Source organism: Pseudophryne corroboree, chromosome 11 (assembly GCF_028390025.1).
Source record: "Pseudophryne corroboree isolate aPseCor3 chromosome 11, aPseCor3.hap2, whole genome shotgun sequence".
NCBI lineage: Eukaryota > Metazoa > Chordata > Amphibia > Anura > Myobatrachidae > Pseudophryne > Pseudophryne corroboree.
This window is the reverse complement of record NC_086454.1, coordinates 121,744,561-121,771,745: the sequence shown is the minus strand read 5'-3', so window position 1 is coordinate 121,771,745 and position 27,185 is coordinate 121,744,561. Positions and strand designations below refer to the sequence as shown.

General features: G+C 42.8%; 1 protein-coding gene and 2 pseudogenes across 1 annotated transcript; 2 read left to right on the top strand and 1 right to left on the bottom strand.

Annotated features, from left to right (window-relative positions):
- Positions 1-361: 361 nt before the first annotated feature.
- LOC134970572 (5S ribosomal RNA) lies at positions 362-481 on the bottom strand (annotated as a pseudogene).
- Positions 482-8,418: 7,937 nt separating this feature from the next.
- LOC134971193 (5S ribosomal RNA) lies at positions 8,419-8,538 on the top strand (annotated as a pseudogene).
- A 1,276-nt stretch (positions 8,539-9,814) lies between these two features.
- On the top strand, positions 9,815-25,759 carry RPLP2 (ribosomal protein lateral stalk subunit P2). Its single transcript, XM_063944774.1, has 5 exons — positions 9,815-9,923; positions 11,930-12,053; positions 12,939-12,987; positions 23,616-23,714; positions 25,647-25,759. Exons 2-5 carry the CDS (start codon positions 11,931-11,933, stop codon positions 25,718-25,720), a joined length of 345 nt encoding a protein of 114 aa, XP_063800844.1. The 5' UTR covers positions 9,815-9,923; position 11,930; the 3' UTR covers positions 25,721-25,759.
- The last annotated feature ends 1,426 nt before the right edge of the window (positions 25,760-27,185 follow it).

The following is a 27,185-nucleotide window of genomic DNA, read 5'->3' as shown; positions in this document are numbered from 1 at the left end:
ATGAAAAACTCAATTTCACCTGGTTTTAATCAGCCACAGAACCTGTGTAATTAATATATGAAATATATAGAATTGTCGGAGTTCGAAGAGAATATCTGTGATTCAAGACTATTATGCAAAAATATTTATATCAATTAAAGTAAATATTAGCAAAAATTGCTATAGTATAGTGTAAGCCGGGAAATTTTTTTATTCTCAAAAAGGATGTCACCTTCTAGTCTCAGTAGTGTCCGTCAAATGAGTATATGACCATCATTCGTACTGCAAGAATCCCAAATGGAATAAATGGTTGCAGAAAATTAAATCATAAGTCATATGAATCCGAGTACCTATCTGTGATTTAGGATTAGGCAGCAAAATTTATTTGCAGTACCAGGATGTTCCAAGGTGGTCTCCCATCCAAGTACTGGTCCGGCCCTCCACTGCTTAGCTTCCAAGATCGGAAGAGATTGGGCATCTCCAGTGGGGTATGTCCGCAATTTTTTAAGCTAGCCCTTTCCTTTGTCACCTTAAATTGGAAGTGGAATTGGTCATATCTTCAAACAAGAAAAGTGGACGGAAACACATATGACAAACGGGCTCAAAAAGTACAGATTGGGTATGACAATTATATGGCAAGAGAAAATCAATCAAGGCCATAGATATCCAATCAAGGTAAATCCTTCCTTATTGGTATTATACTGTACACCAGTCAATAATGAGTAGATAATAAACTCATTCTTGGTTATGCTGTCTGAATATGACAAAAAAGTAGGCATAAATTTATCACCAAGAAAGATCACAAAATTGCTACAAAGAATCCTTTATAGTTAATGGGTTAGCATCTGTATTTTTCTTACAACCAAAGATCCACCATTGGTATATATATCTCTGAAAAAATGAAAGAGATATATATACACCAATGGTGGATCTTTGGTTGTAAGAAAATACCAATAAGGAAGGATACAATTTATTCCAAACTTAAAAATTTGGTAGAAAAATATGAAAAGAAGGGAACATTAAGCAAACAAGAAGTGAAGTTTATAATGATAGAGAATCCTATTGTGCCGGTAATGTACATTCTACCGAAAGTACATAAGAGCCTTATAGACCCTCCAGGACGTCCAATTATATCAGGAGTGGATTCTGTTACAGCAAATTTGTCACAAGTAATTGACTATATTCTTCAACCCTTAGTTTTACTAAATAAATCACACCTCAAAGACACCAAGGATTTTCTGTTGGCCTTAGAAACCATCAAATGGGAGGAGGGTAATTATTTGGTCACTGCAGATGTAACCTCCCTCTACACCATTATAGACCACAGACAAGGTGTAGAGGCAGTTAAAGGGTTTTTGGACCTATCAGACCTCTCAGAAGATGTAAGGGAATTTACTGTGGAAGGTATATCTTTAATCTTAGAGAATAACTTTTTCCTGTTCAAAGACCAGTTCTATCTTCAAAGAACTGGAACAGCGATGGGCACCAGGTTCGCCCCGAGTTACGCCAATCTCTTTATGGGACAATGGGAGACCGATGCCATCTGGTCCGGGGGCGTGCTCGGGTCGAGCCTGGTGACCTATCTCCGCTATATAGACGATATTTTTTTCGTCTGGCGGGGCGATGCGAATTCATTGGATGTTTTTTGTAGAGATTTAAATATTAATGATAAAAATATCAAGTTGTCTTTTAATATCAGTCAGGAGTCAGTGGACTTTCTGGACATAACAGTCTATATAAATGAAGGTAAAATAAACACTAAAACATTTACTAAGCCCACAGACTCTGGGACATATATACCAATGGACAGCTGCCATCACCAAAGTTGGTTAAATTCCATCCCTGTGGGCCAATTAAAAAGGATTAAAAGGAACTGTAGTGACAATACCATCTTTTATGAACAAGCCTCTGCTCTATCTAAAAAATTCGAAAATTGTGGTTATAAGAGTATAAATGTGACGAAAGCAATGGAAGATGTCAATGTATTAGAACGAAAAGCGCTGTTAAACAAAAATAATCCGAAAAGACAGAATGATAAAAAATTCGAATGGGCATTTATAACAGACTACACTGTGCAATATAAATCCATCGAAAAGATTCTCTATAAACATTGGAATCTTGTAAAAAATGACCCAGTCATTGGTCCTTTAGTTCCATGCAAACCAGTACATATTTATCGCAGGGCTCCCAATCTAAAGTCAAAATTGGTGTCAAGCACCTGCAACACTAAAATATCCACATATGGAATTACCTCAAAAGGCTTTTTCAGATGTGGGAGCTGCATGGGCTGTAGGAACATCAAAAGCAACGGGTGTAATAAAATAGAGAAAATGTCTATCAATGGAAAAGCCATTGAGATAAGGGACTTTATTACTTGCGACACAAAGAATATAGTATATGCTATTACATGCAAGTGTAATCTCACTTACATAGGGCGCACATCAAGACCGTTTAAAATCAGGCTGGGAGAACATATTAGAAATATTAAAAAAGGAATGGACTCCCATTCACTCTCTGCCCATTTTAAATTAGTACATGAGTGTCGCACCTCAGATATAAGTGCGTTCTGTGGTCTAAGGCATATAAAAAGCTCTCAGCGTAATAATAACACAGCAACAAGCCTGGCCAAAATGGAAATGAACTGCATTTTTAATTATAATACATTACACCCTACAGGCTTAAATAACGACTTTGAGCTTAAATGGTTTATGTGATTGGTCCGGTTCTGCGCTGTAAATTTGGTACTATAATATATATAAGAACTTTCCTATATAATTGCCCTTTTTCAATATCTTTCTCCATATATATCACATTGTTCACATATTGTTGTTTTTTTACTAAATCACTCATTTGAGTTTGTGTATTGTATTTATTCATAGCACAACCAAAACGGTGAAGTCCTGGACTTTGTCTTTCATTACAAACCTTAGAAACTACATTTCCCATGAACCCCGTCGGCGGAAGTGCGATACTTCCGGATATGACAGTTTCCGCCTAGAAGGAGAAAGCACAAAAGGACTACGCCTCCCAGAAACCTCAGGAGTGGAAATAATCAACAGAAAGTCCGTCCAATATATAGGACTTAATGAACCACAATTCCCATGATACTCAGCGATGCCGCACTTCCGGTCCGGCGTGAACGAAAGAAATGCTTTACCAATGTGAAATCCTTCATATTTTTAAAAACATAAACCCATTGAGGTTGTTTATAAATGATGTGTATTTTGTAATCCTCTGCAGAAACGGCAAGGAGGATCTATATACATAGAAAATAAAGATAAAAATAATAATTAATTATGACATCATTTCCTGCTATTTTTTGATTGGACAGCTGCCCTTTAAATATCGAGTCACAACCACACTCCACCATGTCTCGATAAAGGCCCAGGCTAGGGCCGAAACGCGTTGACAAGCAGGAGTGTGAGTAGTGACAATTCTTTCCGGATTTTTATTTTTATTGGATTTTTTATTCTTGATTTTATATTTAAAAGGGCTATCCCGTTTTTCTGGGGAACCCCTTTAGTTTTTTCCTTGCCGGTTCTGCCTAGGAACTGTTCTATTTTTGTATATTGTGTGTCTTTATGGTTTTAAGACAATCCGTCTGTATTCGTGACTGCCAATAAATTTCTGTACCCCCCTATATAAAATCTGAGGAGATTGAGTTCCTTTATTTGGGGAGGCAAGAACGTCACCACTAAGAATTTTGGACAGGGGAGCTGAACTTTAAAGATACCTTGATGGGAGTACGAAGACTTTAAGAACTGTGAGTTTTGGGTACGCATAAGTGGATCCTTAGATCTCTCCTGTCACCTTAAAGATACCTTGATGTGTGTATTATCGCCCCTATGAGTGTGAGTTTTTCGGTACGCTCCACCTAGACATTCTCAAGTCTATAAAAGATACCTTGATGTGTTTACCACCCTTCTCGCGAGTGTGAGTTTTGGGGTACGCTCCATCAGTATACCATTGATTACATCCATTGTACCAGGCGCAGTTCAAGTGAATCAGGCCTTGGTACTGGAAAAGAAACCTTGATGAGCTTAAATATATCTGATTATAGTGTGAGTGGGGTACGCACAGAACCACTACTAGTCTTTGTGTAAAAGATTTAATTGACATAGAGAAGGAACATACTACACATTGGTTTCTTGTTCTTATATCTCCCCACATGTTGCTATATCCTGGAGAAACTACATCAGTCAATATCCACTGAAGGATCCACTACAGGAAACTGCCAATAAGGGATGTAATGGTGATACTTACAATATAATTGGTTTCATAAAAAGCGCTGTTGGTGTAAATACAGATTTCAAATTTGTGGTTTTGAGAGTTGTGTTTGAGGTGTGGTGACACCTCTTGATATCTGTTATACCGGTAGCTGCTTGGCGCCTGTCCTGGGACACCCCCAAAAAAATTATTGTTCTATTATCCTTTTTTTCACCAAGGGTGTGGACTAGAACGGCTGCCAATTAAAAATACATCTTGTTCAATATCATCATGTTTTCATGTCGAGAACAAAGAAATACAATGTTTGAAAAAACTTTCGGTGAAAACATGATTGAGACGGAATTACTAGATGATGATTTATATGGAGTAATGAATAAGTTAGAAAGTATTCTAATGAAAGAATGTAAATTATGGTGGGAAGTTGCCACGTTGGAACGATATTTAGCACACGAAATCATCCCACGTGGTTTAAAAATTCTAAAAACTTCCACATTTGAGACTGCTAGAGAGGATTTTAAAAAAGAGTGGGAGAGCACCATTGATGCATGCTCTTTTTCACTAATAAAACTCATTATCTCAGAAAGAAAGAGAGAACTCAGTAAACTCGATGATGAGATTGCAGTCTACAAGTCCTTAACATCACCGTATATAAGTTCTGAAGAATATAAGTCCCTAGACAAAGAAATAGAGCTAAAATTAAAGAGGGCACAAAGACAATTAATGGAAAGAAAGTTAAAAAAATTCAATAGGGACAAGCTAGAAAAGGATGACACATCAGAAAAGGAATTATCATTGAAGGTTACTCATGGTAATAAACCCCGTGGATTTAGAAAGAATCCTTATATACATAATAGGGACCTATCAAAAAATCCCTCCTATAATCATGGGAACAATAGGGAAAAAGCTATCTATCATTCTGAACGGGGAGTACCTGGCACCACCCATCAAAGGTCAAGGTTCAGACCTGAGAGTGGACGTGATACCAGATACTGCCATCAGAGAGATCAGACTCCAGAATGGAGAAACAGAAAATTCATAGATAAAAGAAATTTGAGGTTCCAAAGGGAACCAACTAAATGGGAATCTGATTTGAGAGAACCTACACCCCAATACAGGTCCCCAATACGTAAGAAGAATTATCCTTCTAGACGTCCATCAGATAGAGAGGGGGCTATCACCTCCAACCGCTACTCCCCTCTGGAAAGTGTGAGCGATTCACCTTGTTTTTTAGACGAGGGGAAGCGGCTAATAAGGTACAGATAACCATATTAAGATCAAGGAGGGGCAAAAGAGGAGGACAAAATAAACAGAGAAAACGTAAACCCAAAAAAGGTAAAAAAAGTAAAAAAAGTAAAAAGAAACAGGGCATAATACATCTGCCCATTGGTGAAACCGCCAGTGTAATATCCTCCGTGACACCCAGTAATCAAATAGACACCATTGACAATAACTTAAAAAAGGTGAAAATATTCAATTTAAGTACACATATTCTTTCTAAGAATGAAACTTCTGTCCTACAAAAGGGCCTAAAATATGCACCCAGCAACTTCATAAACTCGTTTGATCTCTACATAGACATCCAAAAGTATGTCAGAAAATTAACGGTAAAAAAGTTTTTCGCTAATCAAACCCCCCAAAATGACCCCAACCCGGTTGCTCTCACTCCTTATAAGCCAAAATCAATCTTTTTCCCCAGACACGTACAGGGACCTTTTTTAGAATCCTTTGCAAAATTAGTTATGGAGGATATAAAGAAATTACAAGAAAAGCCAAAAAAATCATTTAATCTAACAGCAAAAGAAAGGCAAGCTTTAAAAGAGCTAAAGGAGGCAGAAACCTTTATCATTAAACCGGCAGATAAAGGGGGGGGGGATTGTCCTGATGGACACTGAGAAATATGAAGGTGAGGTCTTTAGGCAATTAAATGACACTACCGTTTACAAAAAACTAAGAAATAATCCCAGCGATACAATTTATTCCAAACTTAAAAATTTGGTAGAAAAATATGAAAAGAAGGGAACATTAAGCAAACAAGAAGTGAAGTTTATAATGATAGAGAATCCTATTGTGCCGGTAATGTACATTCTACCGAAAGTACATAAGAGCCTTATAGACCCTCCAGGACGTCCAATTATATCAGGAGTGGATTCTGTTACAGCAAATTTGTCACAAGTAATTGACTATATTCTTCAACCCTTAGTTTTACTAAATAAATCACACCTCAAAGACACCAAGGATTTTCTGTTGGCCTTAGAAACCATCAAATGGGAGGAGGGTAATTATTTGGTCACTGCAGATGTAACCTCCCTCTACACCATTATAGACCACAGACAAGGTGTAGAGGCAGTTAAAGGGTTTTTGGACCTATCAGACCTCTCAGAAGATGTAAGGGAATTTACTGTGGAAGGTATATCTTTAATCTTAGAGAATAACTTTTTCCTGTTCAAAGACCAGTTCTATCTTCAAAGAACTGGAACAGCGATGGGCACCAGGTTCGCCCCGAGTTACGCCAATCTCTTTATGGGACAATGGGAGACCGATGCCATCTGGTCCGGGGGCGTGCTCGGGTCGAGCCTGGTGACCTATCTCCGCTATATAGACGATATTTTTTTCGTCTGGCGGGGCGATGCGAATTCATTGGATGTTTTTTGTAGAGATTTAAATATTAATGATAAAAATATCAAGTTGTCTTTTAATATCAGTCAGGAGTCAGTGGACTTTCTGGACATAACAGTCTATATAAATGAAGGTAAAATAAACACTAAAACATTTACTAAGCCCACAGACTCTGGGACATATATACCAATGGACAGCTGCCATCACCAAAGTTGGTTAAATTCCATCCCTGTGGGCCAATTAAAAAGGATTAAAAGGAACTGTAGTGACAATACCATCTTTTATGAACAAGCCTCTGCTCTATCTAAAAAATTCGAAAATTGTGGTTATAAGAGTATAAATGTGACGAAAGCAATGGAAGATGTCAATGTATTAGAACGAAAAGCGCTGTTAAACAAAAATAATCCGAAAAGACAGAATGATAAAAAATTCGAATGGGCATTTATAACAGACTACACTGTGCAATATAAATCCATCGAAAAGATTCTCTATAAACATTGGAATCTTGTAAAAAATGACCCAGTCATTGGTCCTTTAGTTCCATGCAAACCAGTACATATTTATCGCAGGGCTCCCAATCTAAAGTCAAAATTGGTGTCAAGCACCTGCAACACTAAAATATCCACATATGGAATTACCTCAAAAGGCTTTTTCAGATGTGGGAGCTGCATGGGCTGTAGGAACATCAAAAGCAACGGGTGTAATAAAATAGAGAAAATGTCTATCAATGGAAAAGCCATTGAGATAAGGGACTTTATTACTTGCGACACAAAGAATATAGTATATGCTATTACATGCAAGTGTAATCTCACTTACATAGGGCGCACATCAAGACCGTTTAAAATCAGGCTGGGAGAACATATTGGTCTCCCATCCAAGTACTGGTCCGGCCCTCCACTGCTTAGCTTCCAAGATCGGAAGAGATTGGGCATCTCCAGTGGGGTATGTCCGCAATTTTTTAAGCTAGCCCTTTCCTTTGTCACCTTAAATTGGAAGTGGAATTGGTCATATCTTCAAACAAGAAAAGTGGACGGAAACACATATGACAAACGGGCTCAAAAAGTACAGATTGGGTATGACAATTATATGGCAAGAGAAAATCAATCAAGGCCATAGATATCCAATCAAGGTAAATCCTTCCTTATTGGTATTATACTGTACACCAGTCAATAATGAGTAGATAATAAACTCATTCTTGGTTATGCTGTCTGAATATGACAAAAAAGTAGGCATAAATTTATCACCAAGAAAGATCACAAAATTGCTACAAAGAATCCTTTATAGTTAATGGGTTAGCATCTGTATTTTTCTTACAACCAAAGATCCACCATTGGTATATATATCTCTGAAAAAATGAAAGAGATATATATACACCAATGGTGGATCTTTGGTTGTAAGAAAATACCAATAAGGAAGGATTTACCTTGATTGGATATCTATGGCCTTGATTGATTTTCTCTTGCCATATAATTGTCATACCCAATCTGTACTTTTTGAGCCCGTTTGTCATATGTGTGTCCGTCCACTTTTCTTGTTTGAAAATATGACCAATTCCACTTCCAATTTAATGTGACAAATGAAAGGGCTAGCTTAAAAAATTGCGGACATACCCCACTGGAGATGCCCAATCTCTTCCGATCTTGGAAGCTAAGCAGTAGAGGGCCGGACCAGTACTTGGATGGGAGACCACCTTGGAACATCCTGGTACTGCAAATAAATTTTGCTGCCTAATCCTAACTCACAGATAGGTACTCGGATTCATATGACTTATGATTTAATTTTCTGCAACCATTTATTCCATTTGGGATTCTTGCAGTACGAATGATGGTCATATACTCATTTGACGGACACTACTGAGACTAGAAGGTGACATCCTTTTTGAGAATAAAAATTTTTCCCGGCTTACACTATACTATAGCAATTTTTGCTAATATTTACTTTAATTGATATAAATATTTTTGCATAATAGTCTTGAATCACAGATATTCTCTTCGAACTCCGACAATTCTATATATTTTATTAAGAATCCATTAAAATCATGATTTTACCAGTATAAGACATTGATATATTTTAGTTCCTCTGAGGTAGAGTGCACCCAAACAAGCGTCTACTTCTTTCTCCAATGTTTCTTAGTTGGTATTTTTCCTCAATATACTTTTGATTCATGGGAGCACCACTGAATGGTAACTAAATTTAGTGCACCTGAAAAGATACAATATCTTTCTATATGCACAGTTACCTTAATCTGAAGCAATTCTATAACATAAAATTCAGTTTCTCAGAGGACATTACACAGATTTCTATTTCATACAAAAATTATCGTTAGACCGGTGCGGTTCCCACAAACCCCTCTCTCGAATAATTAATATATGTCCAGAATTAAAGGGATGAGGTGGCAACCCTAATGGGCCCTACACATTCCCGACGGCGGATACGGCCGACCCGGCGGCGGGGGGGCAGTGACGGGGGTAGTGAAGTTACTTCACTCCCCCGCCGTCACATGGCTCCATAGAACTGCAGGCAAATATGGATGATCTCGTCCATATTGGCCTGCATGCACAGCCGACGGGGCACCAGCAATGAACGAGCGCGGGGCCGCGCATCGTTCATCGCTGGAGCCTCCACACTGCACGACATGAACGTTATCTCGTTCATTAATGAACGAGAACGTTCATATCGTGCAGTGATGTCGGCATGTGTGTAGGGCCTATATGTGTATATACTCTAAGCCTCTGCTTACAAGGCAGCCAGTTAATTAAAAAACAATTAATAATAATAATAATAAAAATATATATATGTATATAAACATCGGTAACATAGGTCTGGAGCAAGCAATGTTTTGTGACTAATGTTGAAAAGCCCTGTTTGACCGATGTTTTCTTACGATGCTGTCCCATCCCTAGTCCGATTACAAGTATTATGTAGGTGTAGCAAGATGGCGCACTAAACCCATGATGCCGTGCAAGGCCCAGGAGGTACTTCCTCCCTATAAGCACTTCCTCCCAGCCGCTGCCTCCCTCTTTCCCCCCGGCCCTCTGTAGAGGAAGCACGCGTTGAGTAGGCTCTCTCCCTCCCCGAAGCGCTAGAAAGCGATATATAAAGTAAGTTGGCTGCGGATGGAGACATGCTGGCGCTGAGGGCGATTGCTGTGTGGGGCGCTGGGGGTAACGCTACATATATAATTATACACCCCGGGGACCCCGCGCTGCCCATACTGTACGTGTACGGCGCCCTGCCTGATGGTTTCCACCGTTTCTGTCATGCGGGCACACAAACACGTGGTGATGTGACCCCAGTAGGAGTAATACGTGCCGATGCTGCTGGTAGCCGGGATTACGTCTGGCGGCGTTGTCAGCGGTCGGGATTCTGGCGTCTGTATCCTGAGCGCCGGGATCCCGACCGTCGGTAATTTAACTGCATCCCCGTGGTGCGGCTGTATACCAAAACTCCTATAGCACCGGTTAGAATGGTCTCCCAGCCTAATGCTTCTGGAGAGACTCCTTTCTCTGCGGCTGTTAATTATATACCACACTATAGTGCTGACAATACACACACTGCCACACTTTCCCCAATACATGTCACATTGCAGTGTGTCAGAAATTCATAATACTACATTGTATTGCCTCCAGTTCATATTATGCCACATTGTAGTGTCTTCATTTCATATTATATCACTGTAGTGCCCACAGCTCATACAGTGCAACATTTTAGTGTCCCAATTTATATTATGCTATGCTATAGTTCCTCCATTTCATATTATGCTACATTAGTGGTGCAGTTCATATTATGTAAAATGGCAGTACCCTCCGGTTCATAGTCTACAATGTCATTGCAGTTCCCAGTTTAGACTATGCTAATTTACAGGCCCGCTTTATCATTTTAATATCTTCCACTGAAAATGGAATGTGACCCCATGTAAGCCTTGCAACGAGTCAGACCCAGTTGCTTAGCAGGAAGTTCTGGTACTTGATAGACCAATATATGACCTGTGTCCAGGGCCTCCTAAGCCTCGGCCCCATGGCAATGGCACCCGCTATAGCTACGTTCATAGGCGTTCATTACAATAAGGGGATCTGTAAAGATACTGGAACTGTTACCCATAGCAAACAAACCCAGTTCTATTCTAGTATAGTCTTACAAATTGAAGTCCAGTTTAGGATACTATGAGTTATGTTACATTGTTATTGTGCACCAGTTTTACAAAAATGTATGTTTTCTTTGTAAATTGTCCTTTTGCTGCCTGTAAATTGGAATGTGCTATATCTTGGTGCACTCAGTGTTTCACTGAGTACCGTTTACCATATGTATCCAAAATACTTTTATGTGCCTGTAGTGATCCTTGTTTTTCCTAGTAGGCATGAGCCCTAATTTATGCAATGGTATAAAACCTTATGAATGTGGCTATTGCCTTTATATACCTAGAGCAATATTTTTATTGCACTGTACATATTTTTAGATTATGTGCTTAATTGCTACTAAGATAAGCACTTTAGTATACTCTGGGGTCAGTTCAGTTTACCAACAGTTTAATAGCGCTGGGAATTAGCTCCCGGCGCTATTCAATACAGCGCCATGAAATCTGACAAGTGCTGGCAGGGCAGCCAACGCAATGCTGATTCTGTCGGGGATCAGCATCCCACTGAGAGTGCCCGTTCTCCCGACAAATCACCCACCCTGTTAAGTCCGGGAGAACGGGCATTCACCGACTTAACATTGTGCAGAATTGAATAGTGTCGGGAGCTAATTCCCAGCGCTATTAAACTGTCTGTAAATTGAATTGACATCTCTGTGCCTCAATGTACGTTGTGTGTCCCTGAACACAGTTTGCACAGTGTATGGGCACTTTTTGATTCCTCTGTTAATTTATACTTTTATCCCAGAGTAATAAAACTAGGAATTGTAATTTTGTAGAATCTGCAGTGGCTGTACGGGTGGCAGCCAAAAGGGTTAATGCCCTTTGTTATATTATATATTTTGGGACAACTTTATAGCTTTATATTCCCAGGGGAATATGAATCTCCTTAATCCACATTACTAGGGATATTGGATTTGGAAGTTGTGAATAAGTGACTATTTGTATGTCTGTTCTCCATTCTCTTCTGTACAGGATGCGTTACATATCTTCATATCTCCTAGCCGTCCTAGGCGGTAATGATAACCCTTCCATTGGGGATCTGAAGAAGATCCTGGAAAGTGTGGGCATCGAGTTAGACAAGGAGTGTGCTGAGAAGGTATTTGCCTATGTCCCATTTTGTTATCTTCCCCTCATTTCTTCCATAACATTGTTAGATACGTCACCTGTACTGACAGAACGTATAGGCCCATAATCCCTCACAGAGAAATGAGTAGGCAAAAGTTTGTTTCTACTAAAACTGAAGCTGTATACACACGGCGTGATGTGCTGTTTGCCTGGCACAGACTTTTCGAAGGGTCCCTGCCGATATAGTCAGTGTTGGGTTACCTGCGCAGTCTATTTTTTCTTGCGATGCTGATCGCGCATCGGCGTCGCAAGCGGTGTACACACGGTGCGATATGCACTAACTTTCCTTTATGATTTTGACAGTATAGTCAAAATGGTAAGGAAAGTTAAGTGCATATCGCACAGCGTGTACACAGCTTAATGTAGTTCTGCATGTGTCACTTCATAGCTGCCCTTTGTAAATGCACGTTGTCAAAATGGCATAAAATTGATGTTTGGCATAGATACGGCTTTTAGCTGACACTATACAGTATTGGTGTCATTAGTTTAAGTTAATTACATTTAGCAACAATTATAGTGTAAATTTACAACTATTTAAATTGTTCTCCATTGTTGCTACAACTTTAAGAGTGGGTTGGTGATGGTGACCCTGCACATTGCTTTGGGAAAGCCATATTAACCATTTAACTGACAATTTTTACCTTCAAAACCATTAATATGTTCTTTTAAATATAGCATAAAAACTATTTTTACAAATATTTAAGTATTATATTGTGCACATCTACAGAATGGATATCCTCATCAAAAACTGGGGAACACAGTGGCGCGGTGCAGTCGCATGTTATTTGACCATGTCCGTTAAGTGGTTAAAGATGAATGTCTAATACTCTGCTGTATTGCCTCTTTCCCTTTGTAGGTGATCAGTGAGCTGAAGGGCAAGAAAATTGAGGATGTGATCGCTCAGGGTAAGATGATGGCATGAAAGTTATCTGAAAACAGATGCACTAGTAGATGCCAATAGGGCTGTGACCTTCCTATAGGAACTACCTAAAAAAACAAAACAAGGACTTATTGATTGTATGGCGTCCTCCTATGAAGAGTAGCCATCTCTCTGCCAGGTGCACCTCCCACATCATTCAAGGATTTGGTTGCCCACTGCAAGACAGGTACTTCGGGGAGAGGAACTGGGGACACAAATCAGAGTCCATGTATAAGTGTACAGCTGGTCTTCATATCAAATACCAGTACCATGTCCGTATCCTTACCGTGACCATTATCAAAGAAACATGTACATTATTTACACTGTCAATGCCTCATGAGAAAGCTAAAAGGTAGCTATAAGTGGAAGACGACACCGTAGGCAATGCTTACTAAGCGGTGTGTCCGTCAAAGCAAGTTGTGTTTAACACCCAGTATCTAAGGCATGGGTCTTCAACCTGCAGCCCTCCAGCTGCTGTGGTACTACTTAATAGCAAAACTGTGGCAGGGTATGCTGGGATGTGTAGTTCACACCAGCTGGAGGGCCACAGGTTGAAGACCCATGATCTAAGGGATCTTATCCTCCTGCACAAAGGTCCATCCTAATACCCACAGGTTTATCTTGTACCTGCTGGGTTTCGCTTGTGGACCAGATTAAATAAGAGAAGCCTTTTAACCACTTGGGTTTTGTCACTCTTACTCAAGGTGCGGTTTCTCTAGACAGGCTCTTGTGTACCGGGAATACGGTAATGCTAGGGGTCAGAGTACTACATAACACAGCATAAATGGTTTTCTCTATCGTCCTAAGTGGATGCTGGGGTTCCTGAAAGGACCATGGGGAATAGCGGCTCCGCAGGAGACAGGGCACAAAAGTAAAGCTTTTACAGGTCAGGTGGTGTGTACTGGCTCCTCCCCCTATGACCCTCCTCCAGACTCCAGTTAGATTTTTGTGCCCGGCCGAGAAGGGTGCAATTCTAGGTGGCTCTCATAAAGAGCTGCTTAGAGAGTTTAGCTTAGGTTTTTTATTTTACAGTGATTCCTGCTGGCAACAGGATCACTGCAACGAGGGACAGAGGGGAGAAGAAGTGAACTCACCTGCGTGCAGGATGGATTGGCTTCTTGGCTACTGGACATGAAGCTCCAGAGGGACGATCACAGGTACAGCCTGGATGGTCACCGGAGCCACGCCGCCGGCCCCCTCACAGATGCTGAAGCAAGAAGAGGTCCAGAATCGGCGGCTGAAGACTCCTGCAGTCTTCTTAAGGTAGCGCACAGCACTGCAGCTGTGCGCCATTTTCCTCTCAGCACACTTCACACGGCAGTCACTGAGGGTGCAGGGCGCTGGGGGGGGGGGCGCCCTGGGAGGCAAATGAAGACCTTTAAAAAGGCTAAAAATACCTCACATATAGCCCCAGAGGCTATATGGAGATATTTACCCCTGCCTAAATGTACTAAATAGCGGGAGACGAGCCCGCCGAAAAAGGGGCGGGGCCTATCTCCTCAGCACACGGCGCCATTTTCTGTCACAGCTCCGCTGGTCAGGAAGGCTCCCAGGTCTCTCCCCTGCACTGCACTACAGAAACAGGGTATAACAGAGAGGGGGGGCAAAATAAATGGCAATATATTAATATAAAAGCAGCTATAAGGGAGCACTTAATCATAAGGCTATCCCTGTCATATATAGCGCTTTTTGGTGTGTGCTGGCAGACTCTCCCTCTGTCTCCCCAAAGGGCTAGTGGGTCCTGTCTTCGTATAGAGCATTCCCTGTGTGTCTGCTGTGTGTCGGTACGTGTGTGTCGACATGTATGATGACGTTATTGGTGTGGAGGCGGAGCAATTGCCAAATATGAGGATGTCACCTCCTAGGGGGTCGACACCAGAATGGATGCCTTTATTTGTGGAATTACGGGATAGCGTCAACTCGCTTAAGCAGTCGTTTGCCGACATGAGGCGGCCGGACACTCAATTAGTGCCTGTCCAGGCGCCTCAAACACCGTCAGGGGCTGTAAAACGCCCCTTGCCTCAGTCGGTCGACACAGACCCAGACACAGGCACTGATTCCGGTGGTGAAGGTGACGAATCAACCGTATTTTCCAGTAGGGCCACACGTTATATGATTTTGGCAATAAAGGAGATGTTACATTTAGCTGATACTACAGGTACCACTAAACAGGGTATTATGTGGGATGTGAAAAAACTACCAGTAGTTTTTACCGAATCAGAAGAATTAAATGACGTGTGTGATGAAGCGTGGGGTGCCCCGATAAAAAACTGCTAATTTCAAAGAAGTTATTGGCTTTATACCCTTTCCCGCCAGAGGTTAGGGAGCGCTGGGAAACACCTCCTAGGGTGGACAAAGCGCTAACACGCTTATCAAAACAAGTGGCGTTACCCTCTCCTGAGACGGCCGCACTTAAAGATCCATCAGATAGGAGGATGGAAAATATCCAAAAAGGTATATACACACATGCAGGTGTTATACTACGACCAGCTATTGCGACTGCCTGGATGTGCAGTGCTGGGGTAGTTTGGTCAGAGTCCCTGATCGAAAATATTGATACCCTGGACAGGGACAATATTTTACTGTCGTTAGAACAAATAAAGGATGCATTTCTTTATATGCGTGATGCACAGAGAGATATCTGCACACTGGCATCACGGGTAAGTGCTATGTCCATTTCGGCCAGAAGAGCTTTATGGACACGACAGTGGACAGGCGATGCGTAGAGGAGTTATTTGGGGTCGGTCTATCGGATTTGGTGGCCACGGCTACGGCCGGGAAATCCACCTTTCTACCTCAAGTCACTCCCCAACAGAAAAAGGCACCGACCTTTCAACCGCAGCCCTTTCGTTCCTTTAAAAATAAGAGAGCAAAGGGCTATTCATATCTGCCACGAGGCAGAGGACGAGGGAAGAGACAGCAACAGGCAGCTCCTTCCCAGGAACAGAAGCCCTCCCCGGCTTCTACAAAAGCCTCAGCATGACGCTGGGGCTTCGCAAGCGGACTCGGGGGCGGTAGGCGGTCGTCTCAAGAATTACAGCGCGCAGTGGGCTCACTCGCAGGTAAATCCCTGGATCCTGCAGATAATATCTCAGGGGTACAGGTTGAAATTAGAGACAGAGCCACCTCGCCGTTTCCTGAAGTCTGCTTTACCAACGTCCCCCTCAGAAAGGGAGACGGTTTTGGAAGCCATTCACAAGCTGTATTCTCAGCAGGTGATAGTCAAGGTACCTCTTCTACAACAAGGGAAGGGGTATTATTCCACTCTTTGTGTGGTACCGAAGCCGGATGGCTCGGTAAGGCCTATTCTAAATCTGAAGTCCTTGAACCTGTACATAAAGAAGTTCAAGTTCAAGATGGAGTCACTCAGAGCAGTGATAGCGAACCTGGAAGAAGGGGACTTTATGGTATCCTTGGACATCAAGGATGCGTATCTCCACGTTCCAATTACCCCTCACACCAGGGGTACCTCAGGTTCGTTGTACAAAACTGTCACTATCAGTTTCAGACGCTGCCGTTTGGTTTGTCCACGGCACCTCGGGTCTTTACAAAGGTAATGGCCGAGATAATATTTCTTCTTCGAAGAAAAGGCGTATTAATTATCCCATACTTGGACGATCTCCTAATAAGGGCAAAGTCCAGAGAACAGCTAGAGATGGGTTTAGCACTATCTCAAGAGGTGCTAAAGCAGCACGGATGGATTCTGAATATTCCAAAATCCCAATTAATGCCAACAACTCGTCTGCTGTTCCTGGGGATGATTCTGGACACAGTTCAGAAAAAGGTTTTTCTTCCCGAAGAAAAAGCCAAGGAGTTATCTGACCGGGTCAGGAACCTCCTAAAACCAGGAAAGGTGTCTGTACATCAATGCACAAGAGTCCTGGGAAAAAATGGTAGCTTCTTACGAAGCAATCCCTTTCGGCAGATTCCATGCAAAGGGATCTGTTGGACAAATGGTCAGGGTCGCATCTTCAGATGCACCTGCGGATAACCCTGTCGCCGAGGACAAGGGTATCCCTTCTGTGGTGGTTGCAGGAGGCTCATCTATTGGAGGGCCGCAGATTCGGCATGCAGGATCGGATCCTGGTGACCACGGATGCCAGCCTGAGAGGCTGGGGAGCAGTCACACAGGGAAGAAATTTCCAGGGAGTGTGGTCGAGCTTGAAAAAGTCTCTTCACATAAGCATTCTGGAACTAAGAGCAATCTACAATGCTCTAAGCCAGGCGGAACCTCTGCTTCAAGGAAGACCGGTGTTGATCCAGTCGGACAACATCACGACAGTCGCCCATGTAAACAGACAGGGCGGCACAAGAAGCAGGAGGGCAATGGCAGAAGCTGCCAGGATCCTTCGCTGGGCGGAGAATCACGTGATAGCACTGTCAGCAGTATTCATCCCGGGCGTGGACAACTGGGAAGCAGACTTCCTCAGCAGACACGACCTTCACCCGGGAGAGTGGGGACTTCATCCAGAAGTTTCCCACATGCTATTAAACCGTTGGGTAAAACCAATGGTGGACATGATGGCGTCTCGCCTCAACAAAACACTGGACAGGTATTGCGCCAGGTCAAGAGATCCGCAGGCAATAGCTGTGGACGCGCTGGTAACACCTTGGGTGTACCAGTCGGTATATGTGTTTCCTCCTCTGCCTCTCATACCAAAGGTATTGAGGATTATACGGCAAAGAGGAGTAAGACTAGTGGATCCGGATTGGCCAAGAAGGACTTGGTACCCGGAACTTCAAGAGATGGTCACGGACGATCCGTGGCCTCTACTTCTGAGAAGGGACCTGCTTCAGCAGGGTCCTTGTCTTTTTCAAGACTTACCGCGGCTGCGTTTGACGGCATGGCGTTTGAATGCCAGATCCTAAAAGGAAAAGGCATTCCAGAAGAAGTCATTCCTACCTTGATAAAGGCAAGGAAGGAAGTCACCGCGAAGCATTATCGCCGTATTTGGCGAAAATATGTTGCGTGGTGCGAGCAGCGGAGTGCTCCGATGGAGGAATTTCAACTGGGTCGTTTTCCTACATTTCCTGCAATCAGGATTGTCTATGGGTCTCAAATTGGGATCTATTAAGGTTCAAATTTCGGCCCTATCAATATTCTTCCAAAAAGAATTGGCCTCAGTCCCTGAGGTCCAGATTTTTATCAAAGGAGTACTGCATATACAGCCTCCTGTGGTGCCTAAGGTGGCACCGTGGGATCTAAATGTAGTTTTAGATTTCCTCAAATCCAATTGGTTTGAACCACTAAAGAATGTGGATTTGAAATATCTCACATGGAAAGTGACTATGTTACTGGCCCTGGCTTCGGCCGGGAGAGTATCTGAACTGGCGGCTTTGTTTTATAAAAGCCCTTATTTAATTTTCCATTCGACATAGGGCAGAGCTGCGGACGCGTCCGCATTTTCTCCCTAAGGTGGTATCAGCGTTTCACCTGAACCAGCCTATTGTAGTGCCTGCGGCTACAGACGACTTGAAGGACTCCTAGTTGTTGGACGTTGTCAGAGCCTTAAAAATATACATTTAAAGGACGGCTGGAGTCAGAAAATCTGACTCGCTGTTTATACTGTATGCACCCAACAAGTTGGGTGCACCTGCTTCTAAGCAGTCGATTGCTCGTTGGATTTGTAACAAAATTCAACTTGTACATTCTGTGGCAGGCCTGCCACAGCCTAAATCTGTTAAGGCCCATTCCGCAAGGAAGGTGGGCTCATCTTGGGCGGCTGCCCGAGGGGTCTCGGCATTACAACTCTGCCGAGCAGCTACGTGGTCAGGGGAGAACACGTTTGTAAATTTTTACAAATTTGATACCCTGGCAAAGGAGGACCTGGAGTTCTCTCATTCGGTGCTGCAGAGTCATCCGCACTCTCCCGCCCGTTTGGGAGCTTTGGTATAATCCCCATGGTCCTTTCAGGAACCCCAGCATCCACTTAGGACGATAGAGAAAATAAGAATTTACTTACCGATAATTCTATTTCTCGGAGTCCGTAGTGGATGCTGGGCGCCCATCCCAAGTGCGGATTATCTGCAATACTTGTACATAGTTATTGTTAACTAATTCGGGTTATTGTTTAGGAAGCCATCTTTCAGAGGCTCCTCTGTTATCATACTGTTAACTGGGTTTAGATCACAAGTTGTACGGTGTGATTGGTGTGGCTGGTATGAGTCTTACCCGGGATTCAAAATCCTCCCTTATTGTGTACGCTCGTCCGGGCACAGTACCTAACTGGAGTCTGGAGGAGGGTCATAGGGGGAGGAGCCAGTACACACCACCTGACCTGTAAAAGCTTTACTTTTGTGCCCTGTCTCCTGCGGAGCCGCTATTCCCCATGGTCCTTTCAGGAACCCCAGCATCCACTACGGACTCCGAGAAATAGAATTATCGGTAAGTAAATTCTTATTTTCATTAGCGCTGCTCAGCTTTGCTGTTTTGTTGTGAATATTTTATAAAAATAAGGAAACTGGTAAATTAGCAAAATGTGCCCTATAGTGAGCTGGCAGCTGGGCTGAATGTGGGTGGCTTACTCAATGGTGTATTATTAATACTATGGGTAATCGTTACAGAAATGTCGTAATGCAACACTTTAACATATTTTAGCTTTTCTTCCACATAAGGTATATGTTATCCTGTGTGGAGAAGCAGTGTTTCTTTTCTTAGTATATGAATTGCGTACACAGCACAATTCAGTTGTTATGAGAAATACTGGCACTGTTGAACAATGTACCACATTTCCTCTGGGCATTTTACATGAGGCAACAAGGGGGAGTGAATGGTTTATATTTCTGTGGAAGTGCTACATGCGTGTTTTAGATTCTTAACGAAGACAGTTCAGCCCAGGACATGAGTGACCTTTCTGTAAGGCCGTGTCCTTACTGCAGTTGATGCAAAGCAGCATGCAAATGTTCCTGATGTGATGGCAGCTGTAAGTGAGCAGATCACTGGCACCATCTAAGAAGAAGAGTAGAAGCTTAAAGTTTATTTAATGCATAAGTAAAGATTTATCTTTTTGGAATGACCTCTGAAAGGGTTGTCCACCTCCAACCCCACCTCCTTTCATAAGGACTCCACCCCTTTTTACCTGCCCATAGCCTATAGGGCTCTACAGGTTCAGTGCAAATTGATACCCAGATGAAGCTCATTGGACTATTACCATTAATTTACATAGCTGATTCATATTTCATTGTGCTTTACAATTTGTGATAAAACAAGACTGGGTAATAGAGAGAGGGTCTATGCTTGTAAGCTTAAAATCTATAGTAAAGTAATGGTGCCCATACACTTGTGCGATGCGACATTGCGGGGCATCGCACCTGAGTTCAAGTGCGATTTCATCGCACCTGAATTGCCAAAGTGACTATCATGCGATAGATCACGTGGTAATCACGTGATGTGCACGTCACCGCAGAGTGCGAACGTCCTCTGGCCGCTCCCGGCGGGTGCCAATCGCAGTGCAATATATCGCATGTGTTTTAAAACGCAAGCGCTTGCGATGCGATTAAATATTAAGTGCGGCACTTACTATTTTGCAACGCGATATGTGAGCGGCGTGCCTGCGCATCGCGTCGCAGGGTGCTCAATATGTGCATACAATCATGCGAGCGATCGCACAGATGCGATCGAAATCGAAGGATTGTATGCTATATTGTACAGGTGTATGGGCTCATAAGAGTTTCACACAGTAGGATAAGTGCTATGTATTCCATATTGGTGTCCTGATAGAATGTGTGAGCAAAGGATGTTTCTGAGTCAGTGATGACTCCTAGGCACTGGCAGTTAGCTTGATGTTCAGTTTTTCATGGTGTCAGTGGAAATCAGGTCTGGTCAGTAACTTGTGTTGGTTGGTGGAAAAAATGTAACTTTGCTCTTGAAAGATGAAGCTTGAGGAGGCGAGATGAAATGGAGAAAGACATTAAGTAGCGTGGTCCAGTACATATGGCTTCTGTGTATTGTTTAACACCTGCAGTGAAGCTGGAAGTTTGGACTGGGGGTTACAATTGCCTTTTGTGGGAATTAAATTGCTAGATAAGGAAGGAAAATAAAACCATTTTAAATTGAAATGTATTCCTGATAATATATGTATGTGATTGCTACTTTTTAGAGTTCAGGGCTGCTACCAGAAATTGTGGCATCCGGGGGCTGACAAAATAGGCAATAAAAAACAGAAGGTGGGTGGAATCCATAATAAATATATAGTGATGGGGCAGGGCAAGAGGAAAAGTGGTTTGTGAGGGGGAAAGGAGGGGGCAATATGAGAGACCAGTGATGTCTGGATATGGGAGGACTGATACTGGAAGGTCACAGTAGAGAGAAGACAGAACGAAAGGGGGATGCAGGGATCTGGGGGGGGGGGGGGGGGCAGACTAGGCTGGCTCTTCATGGGGGAGGGGGGGCAGGGCAGGCTGGACTTTGGGGACACACATTAAAGAGAAGGCTGGACTTTGGTGAGAAGGGAACAGAATGCTGGCCTGATGCACACACCTTGGATAGGAAGACAGTCAGCTGCTGCTGCTCCTGATGTCTCCTAGGGTCCCCTGCAGCCAATGGGTCCCGGCAGCAGACTGTTGTACGGCAGCTTGCCAAGTGTGAAGGCAGCGCTGCTGCATTTCAAAGTTCCTGCTGTCTGAGCCATTCGCAGCTCAGACTGGCAGCCATTTAGAAGCGGGCGCATTGGCCGCTCCTGATTGGCTGCAAAGTCCGCGAGCTGCGATTGGCTCGCAGACGGCGGGAAATTCAAGTTGCCGCAGCAGCACTGTCTACATGCTTGGCAGGCTGCTAGTCCGCAGTCTGTAGGGTCCCCCCTCTGTCGGAGCCTGGGATGCCAGTAGCCCCCTGATGGCTGCCCTGTTAGGGATAGGTCATAATGGAAGATCTCTAAATGTGAAAAAAATTACTTTTCAGTCGCAAACTGCGTTGATAAAGGACAGCGGTAAGGTCCACTTAGATGCTGGGAACTTCAGTAACTTATATTTCTGTAATACTGTATGTGTGTGTGTATATACGTGCTAGTCAGACTGAATTTATGTTTTAATTGATTAAACCCACCCTTTTTATTCCATCCTATTATCAAATATTGTGATTAAATTGTCTGTTTTATAATAAATACCCCCCCCCCCCCTTTTTTTAGAAATACGTATTGCATCATTCTTCATATATATATATATATATATATATATATATATATATATATATATATATATATATATATATCTCCTTTAGGTATAGATACTGTTAGTCGCTAGTACCCCTACCCTCCCTTTTTACATAAATATATATATATATATATATATATATATATATATATATATATATATATATAATTTTTTTTTGTAAGAATGGAAACTAGATACTTTTCACAAAGCTGTAGTGTTTCTTGCAGCTGTCAGAATATATATTTGAAAATACGGTAAGACTACAGCTCATTCATACCCCTTTTCCACTAGCGTAGCTCGGGTCGCGGCCGTGTCGCCTGACACGGCTGCGACCCGTGCTACAGCCCCCTGCAGACAGCGCTCACCAACCCGGCAATTGCCGGGTTGGTGACGCGCTAGTGATGCGGCACTGGGAGATCACATGATCTCCCAGCGCCGCCCTCCCTATGCACTGTGAACGGGACACGGCTCCCGTTCACACTAGACAGCTAGCCGGGTTGAACACGTGTTCAACCCGGCTAGCTACCAGGGTAGGATTCCCGGATCACTTGATCCGGGAATTTGCCGGGTGACCTGTTTCCACTAGGGAAAAACACTGGTAAATGCGCACGCCCACGCATTTACCCGTGTTTAAAAAAGCTAGTGGAAAAGGGGTATCAGTCACTATTCTAGGTCTTGCGTTTAAGTTCAGTGGATGTGTTTAAGCCTCAGTGATACATTTCACTGCTTGACATTCACCAGTGTCATTTTTACTAGGTAAAAGGAACAAAACCTCCCAGTTCACCACTTGGTAGCATTTCGTGGGAAGTGAATGTTTCTGAGAAGTGTCTCGTGGGATTACTATTCTGGGAGCTGCATATGCTGTTCCTTGACTTTTATTTATAGCAGAGCGACAATGAGATACAGTCACATGTCCACTTTCAGCACCTTTATTTTCAAAACTCTAAGTTTGTGTTATCTGTTTTTGCCTGGGGCCACGAAAGAATTCCCAGTGCTACAGCAGCTCTGCACATTGCTTTGGTGGTCCCCCTATACAGAACGATGGCTTAGCTGAGGGACTCTTACTATGCATAGGGGTGTCATTGCATATTCAAAATAATATGTACTGTAGGGTTGTGGACAGGCCTTTATTAAAATGAGCATGCATCTTGAGTAGCTTTTAGCAAACTATTGGAGTTTGTTCTGTGTCAACAAATCGATGACCATTCTGTCCACATGGGCTCTTTCCTGTCACTCTGAAGTCTGTGCATTAATCATTAGATGCTAAAGTAATCAAACATAGGAAGAGTTGCTTTACCATTGCTGCTGCTAATAGATAGAGATATCGATAGATAGATATTAGATTTATGTTGTGTGTTAAGGCATATGAATGCTGGAGTCTCATAATTCATACACTTTGAGGAAGGTGTTTTTTGTGGGTTTGCTTTTCCTAGTATTGTGAAGTAAAAGGCTTTATCTTGTCAGGTAACACCAAGCTGGCATCTATGCCCTCTGGAGGAGCTGTGGCTGCTGCAGTCTCTGCCAGTTCCGCTGCCCCCGCAGCTGGAGCTCCTGCTGCTAAAGGTAAATTTAATATATGCAGATGTACGAGAAATGATAAAGCAGTAATAAATTAGTATGGGTCAAATGTATGATGCAGTGATTACCCCTTTTTTTTGGCGTTTTTGCTGGAAGAAGGGGGATATTACAGCTTTTCCAAGATGCACAAAGATGCAGTGCTGCCTGGTGGTGAAGTGTGAACTGCGCTTATCGAGGAAATTGAAGCTTTTTTGCTCCGCAGCACATCTGTGCTACTTACCAGTTCCGCCTCTGCTTTCTGATCTCACTTGTGCACTGTTGGTCCAAAGTTAGATCACTGGGGTAGATGTAAGAACGTGCACTCTGTGCTTTTTGCACATAGCGCACGCTAACTGCCGCTGTTACCGCATCTCCGCGATGTATGATGCGGCTTCTTAAGGAATTCAGGTAGCGCATGCTGCAGTTTCGTCTGTGGCGCTGTGCCTATCTAAAGGTGGAGGCTCCCCGATGTATTAAGGCTGGAGCAGTGACTCACGGCTCGTTAAGCCCCCTCAGTCATTTCGGCAGGGCTGGGGATGCCATTCTGCTGCTGGATCGCTATATTGCTTTTTTTTTTTTCAGTGTCCATGTCAGTTTATTAAAACATGAAAAGAATTGTTTGCAGCGCCTCCCTCAATTTGCTGGGCGCATTGAACGGCCGCTGGCTGGATACTAGAGCCAGCTTGCATAAAGTGCCTGCCTCTGTTCCCTGGCTCCCCCGTTTACCGGCTGCCTAGGGCGCCAGGCGTCCGTCACCATCCAGCGTGCATGTGCAAACAAGCACAATGCTCATGTGCAGGGACACAACGAATGGGGGTAGAGAGGGGTGTGACTACATCGCCACCCCTGCACATAACGATTTCTCAAAGGGTCGGGAGCAGCATTCGTACATTAGGGAGAAGAGTAAGTTCATAACACCGCGAAAATGCGGTGAAGTGCCAGGTGCGCATAAGGTACGCTAGGGTACACTTTCATACATCTGCCTCACTGTTTCATGAGATCTCGTGCATGCACAGTGCACCCTCCAGTAGACAGGCTGATGCGGTGCAGGCAGGGCAGAGATTGCTGGTGAGTTACTGTACCACCTTTCCAGTGACTTAGTACATTTCAGTGCAAAGATATCTTGCATTGCTGTGCTAGGGGCAAGTGTATTATCTTGCCATATTTCTCAGTCTTCTGTCTTGCAATGGGGGCTAACTTGTCAGGAAACTCAGAGCTGCCAGGATCCCAAATGATTATATTGGCTGGGACAGGTGATTGGATAAATCATGTGTCATTCAATATACACTACCTAGGACAGCTGCCTTTTTGTCTGGGGACACAGTTTGGCATTCTTTGTGCGTTAACATCCCATTGGGCAATAACCATGTAACATCTGGCATTTTAGTCTTCATTTTATTAACCCGTAGGGTAGCATGGGGATAATTATGTCAAAAAGGGTGTAAGCTGCATTGGAGTATCATGCTTAACTGCCACTAGAGGGTATGTGTCACAGTAACAGTATATCAAGTTATCTCTGCACTCTACCTTGCAGTCGGCTATTGACACAGATTATCTGTGCCACAGTGCCTCTAGTGGTAGAGCATGTGTTTACAGCTTCTGCCTGAATTTCTGTGACATCCATGTGGGAATCATTGTATGTACTATACTATACATACAATAAAATGAATTATTTTGGCAAATGATGGAATAGGAACATTTTCGATTACTGTATAATGGCCATATATAGAAAATAAAGATATATAGATATACATACATGTATGCATGCATACACACATTCTTTCTATATCTATCTTTTCTTTTTACTGGACTATAGAAGCAATAGAAATATTTTTCTGTCCTATGGACACAACATAATATTTGTCTGGACTGTATTGAAAAAAAATAACTATATACTTGAGGGTCACCCAATGTCTTAATGTAACAACTGTTTTTCAGCTGAAGAGAAAAAGGAAGAGAAAGAAGATTCTGAAGAATCAGATGGGGACATGGGATTTGGTCTGTTTGATTAGAACCTGCGGCAGATAAAATAATAAAATATCTTTATTTAACCTTTGTTGTCTTGAATCCAAACTTGTCGTAAAGGCCAATACGTGATGGTGATTTTATAATGGTCATTATTTAAAGGATCCTTGTGAGTCCACAGAAATTAAACTGGAGACATTTAGGATGCAATTCAATTAGAAGTGATGTATTGGAGAAATGTTAGGTACATTGCTTTCCATAGAGATACCCAGGGAAATGTGTGATGTTGGTGTACCATAATTATCAGTGATGTGCACAGCCACAAATTGTGACTACATTGCTGAGAATTAAACTGTTCCCTTATACTGAATAAGAGATTCCTTCATTAAAGACAGGTACAGATAAATTCATCAAAGTGCAAGCGTAATGTAAGGGTTTATAGCTTTGAGCATTAGCTGATACAGTATAAAGAAACATTCCTGATATCCATAACAGAAAGACCTTGCACGTAGATAACAAGATGCATGCTGCTCAGTACGTGTTGTGCAGAGAACATCTGCTTCGATGAGATCCAAGACTAAACTGAAGTGAAATAGTATTTAACATATGCTAATTGGCACATTTATTCGCTAACAGTAGTCTGTTATATTAACCCTTAAGAAATCTGTACATGGAAAAGGGCTCCAGGAATTTTTTTTTTTTTTTTAATTAAAAGAAAACTTGTGTTTTGGGAGTTGATCATACCGTAATTATAATAGCATATGCTGCGTTATATAAGAAACTGTTAATAAATATATATTTCTCTAACGTCCTAGTGGATGCTGGGGACTCCGTAAGGACCATGGGGAATAGACGGGCTCCGCAGGAGACTGGGCACTCTAAAGAAAGATTAAGTACTACCTGGTGTGCACTGGCTCCTCCCTCTATGCCCCTCCTCCAGACCTCAGAATCTGTGCCCGGCCAGAGCTTGGGTGCTTTTAGTGGGCTGTCCTGAGCTTGCTAATAAGAAAGTATTTTAGTTAGGTTTTTTATTTTCAGAGAGCTTCTGCTGGCAACAGACTCTCTGCTACGAGGGACTGAGGGGAGAGAAGCAAACCTAATAACTGCGGCTAGGTTGCGCTTCTTAGGTTACTGGACACCATTAGCTCCAGAGGGTTCGAACACAGGATCTTGACCTTGGTCGTCCGTTCCCGGAGCCGCGCCGCCGTTCCCCTCGCAGAGCCAGAAGCAAGAAGACATCGAAATTGGCGGCAGAAGACTCCTGTCTTCACATGAGGTAGCGCACAGCACTGCAGCATTGCGCCCACACACTCTGGTCACTGCAGGGCGCAGGGGTGGGCGCCCTGGGCAGCAATTAGGATACCTCTTGGCAAAAAGAAACATATATACAGCTGGGCACTGTATATATGTACGAGCCCCCGCCATTTTATTTACACAGACCCGGGACAGAAGCCTGCCGCTGAGGGGGCGGGGCCTTCTTCCTCAGCACTAACCAGCGCCATTTTCTCTCTA

Bases quoted from the DNA above. Each gene is read 5' to 3' on its own strand.
- RPLP2 (XM_063944774.1), top strand. From the start codon at position 11,931: ATGCGTTACATATCTTCATATCTCCTAGCCGTCCTAGGCGGTAATGAT. The intron at 12,054-12,938 runs GTATTTGCCTAT...TTCCCTTTGTAG, and splicing joins ACAAGGAGTGTGCTGAGAAG to GTGATCAGTGAGCTGAAGGG. The intron at 23,715-25,646 runs GTAAATTTAATA...ACTGTTTTTCAG, and splicing joins TGGAGCTCCTGCTGCTAAAG to CTGAAGAGAAAAAGGAAGAG.